A 3,763-nucleotide genomic window follows, 5' to 3' on the forward strand; every position below is an offset into this window, starting at 1 on the left:
ATTTTTTGGTTGCAGCCGTCATTGTTGTTTGGCGGGTCCGGGCTGGGGATATGAACCCGCCACCTTAGGTGTACGTGGCTGGCGCCCTAGCCGGTTGAGCTATAGGCGCTGAGCCCAATCCAGCTCTCTTCAACTTTTCTTCTACCAAACTCTCTTGGCCCCCCTGTATCAACCTTACTTCCTTTGATGTAAGATAAGCCCAGTTGGAATGGGAGTGTCACAGACACAGCTGGGATCACCGCCAACCAATGCCTTGTCCTAGGGGAATTCCCACAAAGTTTCCAGTAGAATTATCTTGTGCCCAGCTCTGAATCTAGGAGAGCCAGGGTTCTTCTTCACTGCCACTTTGGAGCCCTCTAGGCTGCTTAAACCATTTGTGGGGATGAATGGGGAAAACAGATAAGAGAACAGAGTGGAGCCCACAGCCTTTCAGCATTAGGCTCCTTACCCAGAAAGCTGTTGTTCAGTGGCCAGCAAGTACTATATATGGATTGAGAACTAAGGCCAGAACCTTACATGAAAAAGGTATTGGGGGAAGGGTGGGAACTGAAGTTCATTTGCTTTTCCAACTTTCCAAAGGTTTCCTGAATAGAAGAGAGCACTGAGGAGTGAAACCCTGTTGGGGTCAGCAGACAATCCTGTTAGGATAATAAGAACAAACTGTGAGGGCCATAGAAAATGAGGGATCTGGAGGCAAAATGAGGGCTGGAGGCTGGGAATAAAGGGTAGATGTTGTTTGTTCAGGCCCAAGAAAAGGCCTTGGGACAGGAAGGAGTGCCTCAGTGGGAAGGAGTATCCGGTTAGGAGGAGTGTTAGGGCCAGGAGGAATGCTGGACAGATGCTAGTGCCAGAGCAAGCAGGAAGAGCATTTTCTTTACAGGAGGGCATATGAATAGTTCTAACTTATTCCTTATGATGTGGTTACTGATCGCCAACCTGTGAATGAGAAAACTTGCTCCTTCCTCTTCTCTTCTTGGATTATCCAGGAACCCTGGACTCATACAGTTAAGTAAGCTTAGTTCCAGCCCTTTCCTTTCTCTAGGTGAATCTCCTTCAGTATCTCCATTCGTAAAAGAAGGGGACTTGCATTAGACAGCCTAAATTCTAGAAGAGGAATGAGTTTTTCCCTTTTCCTGCATCACAGGGACTCACCCTCCACTCTATCACTGCCATTGGTTTTATTTTACATATGACTTGGGATTTCTCAGCCTCCTTTTCAATTGGTTAGTATCTTGTGGTTTTCCCACCTTTCCAAAATGGAAAAACAGCTCAGGTCTGAGTCACAGGGAGACAATTCCAGGGGTCCACGCTCTAACCTTTCACCCAAGCTCTAGGCTGAGATTATGGGGTACTAAAGCCACTCCTTTTGCAAAAAAAAAATTTTGGGGGGGTAAAATTTCATCTAAAGCATCTTCCACAACTCCATTTTCTTGGTTCAAATAAGTCGTTCTGCCCCAATGCTGCCAGGTATTCTGAGCTTCACAATTCCTGTCTCTCATTCTGGATACGCTGGTTTAGGTACTCCTCAGGGTATACTGGCCTGGGAACAGTTATCTGAGTCCAGTGGTCACCTGTGGCACCTACCACAGAGTTCTCTAATAATGTGGACACTTAAGAGACTCTGAGGTTCAGTTGTCCTAGCACACCTTATAGTACTGGACTGGTAACCCCCATCCCTTTCCACCCTTCTCATGGCATTTTACAATCTAGTCGTCCCCTTCCTTCTTGTCGGTAAAGTGCTCCTGAATACTTACAACCCCAAACAAAGCTTCCTTCCTATCCATTCCCAAATCCCCTTTCTCCAGGTGGATCCTAAAGGGAAGATCAGAATCTTCCGAATTTTAGCAGCTGGAAACAGGCCACGACTGGCTAGAGGTGGAGACTCAACTGGGTCCATCCAAGACTGCATATTGCAGAGGCAGGATCTTCTTAGCCTCTCTGTCCTAAACATTCTTCTCATTACTAGCAACGACTACTCCCTCTCCACTTCCTTCTTTAGTTTCCCCAGAGAGGGAGTGGGAACGTCCCAACACGGAGATTAAGATGCTACCCCAGATTGGTAAGTCGGTTTAGTCATAGGAGGATAATGCCTGTCTCCCGTCTACCACAAGGTACAAAGCTGCTTCCTCTGGTTCAACCGGTCCGTACCAGGGAGCGCAAGAAGTCGCGACACCCAGTACCGAGGCATTGGAATCAGGGTTTTAAACACGGTTCCGGCCGTCCACCGCCCCGGCAGGGACCATCAGGGAGCCACGTTGACTGGGGAGGGTGGGGTTGTTCACAAATTTTCGAAATGGCAACTTACCAGGGAAGGTGATCCAGTGATCGCCCCCCGCCCACCTCCAGCAACCGGGGTTCCCACCTGGTCCCGGCGCGGCCTGCGCGCCAGCGAGGTACGCGCGGTGAAGTACTGCTCGAGTTCGGAGTCTGAGTCCTCTTGGCTACAGTAGCCACTGCTTGTTGTGCTGCTCCAGGTCATCTCGAAAGAAGGCGTCTCCGCCTCGCCCATAGCAGCGCCCGCCCGGTGCCCCTATCCCGTGCGTATGCAGTCTCCAACCACGGGCCTGGGCTCGCGTGAGTACGCGCGTATCAGTGTGCGCGTGCGCTCCGGCTAGGGCCGCAGCACGACCGTTAAGACTGAAACGTAGACAGCCGGGTTCTAGCTCTTGTCTCATTGGCGAAGGAACTTCGAGAGGCGGGGCCGCACAGCTTCACCTCCAGAAATGACCTCATCGCCCAGGCAGCTCAACTGCCAGGCCCTACTTCCCATAGGGAACTTGACAGAGTGCTCGCGCGAGGGATCCAATGTCGCCACAGGAACGGAAGCAGGGGCGGGAAGGTCCGGGAAATGCGCGTGCGCAGAGTCTGGGCCAGCCCCCTCAGAGTTTGACTTTGGGGGCCTGTAGGGTCCACCCAGTTCCAACTTCCCCGGCCCGAGCTTGCGCGCAGAATTAACTACTCTCTCCTGCCAGGAAATCGGCTCCTAGAACACTCGTTGCGTACGGCGCCCGCCCGCCCTCGCCCCGCCCATAAACCCCTGGCTCCCGGCTCACCACGTTCGTGTCCCGCTCCAGTGCGGGTTCCCAGCCCAGGTCCCGGGGCCCGCAGCAGTCCAGGCAGACGAGCGCACGGCAACGGTAGTGGCAGGTGAACTTGCAGTCTGCAGAGAGGCCAGGTCGTGAGGTGGAAGAGCCCCACCTCGGGGAAGCGTCCCAAGGATTGAAGGGAGGCCTGGGGTTGAGGGTCATTGCCCACCAGGCTCTGCATGACATCTCGGGCAGTTATGGCCTATGCATTTGTAAACCGGTTAGAAGGCCTAAGACAGGAATCCAAGCCTGCTCAGCACTTTTTTTGTTTGTTTTGGGTTTTTTTTTTTGAGACGGGGTGTCTGTTGCTGGGAGTAGAGTGCAGTGGCCTCATCATAGCTCACAGCAACATCTATGTTCAAGCGATCTTCCTTCCTCAGCCTAACAAGTAGCTAGAATTACAGCCCCGTGCTACCATGCCCAGCTAATTTTATATATTTTTAGTAGGAGAAGGGTCTCAAACTCATGGCCTCAAGCAGTCATCTCACCTCGGCCTCACAAAGTGCTAGGATAACAAATGTGAGCTATTGGTGCTGGCCAACAGGTTGGATCTTTAGCGCCTACTGCAGATCTTTCTTTTTCCTATTATCAGTTTCTCCCTCAACTCATTTACTTGAAGGAAAAACCAAACACTTTAATCCATGTCCCCCCACTAATTTTTTTTTTTTTTTTTTTTT

The 3,763-nt window shown here is 51.4% G+C and overlaps 1 protein-coding gene across 3 annotated transcripts in view; it reads right to left on the reverse strand.

Moving 5' to 3' along the window:
* Positions 1–3,763, reverse strand: part of RASSF1 (Ras association domain family member 1) — a 12,452-nt gene that overhangs the window by 4,893 nt on the left and 3,796 nt on the right. Inside the window, exon 2 of one of the 3 annotated variants that reach the window (XM_003800617.3) lies at positions 3,054–3,160. In XM_003800617.3, the coding sequence (XP_003800665.1) occupies positions 3,054–3,160 (107 nt within the window). Of the gene's footprint in view, positions 1–2,362; positions 3,002–3,053; positions 3,173–3,763 lie in introns of those variants that run through there. The other 2 variants (XM_012811911.2, XM_012811912.2) reach the window with 2 other exon arrangements.

Source organism: Otolemur garnettii, unplaced genomic scaffold (assembly GCF_000181295.1).
Source record: "Otolemur garnettii isolate 467f Iridium unplaced genomic scaffold, OtoGar3 scaffold00179, whole genome shotgun sequence".
Classification (NCBI taxonomy): Eukaryota; Metazoa; Chordata; class Mammalia; order Primates; family Galagidae; genus Otolemur; species Otolemur garnettii.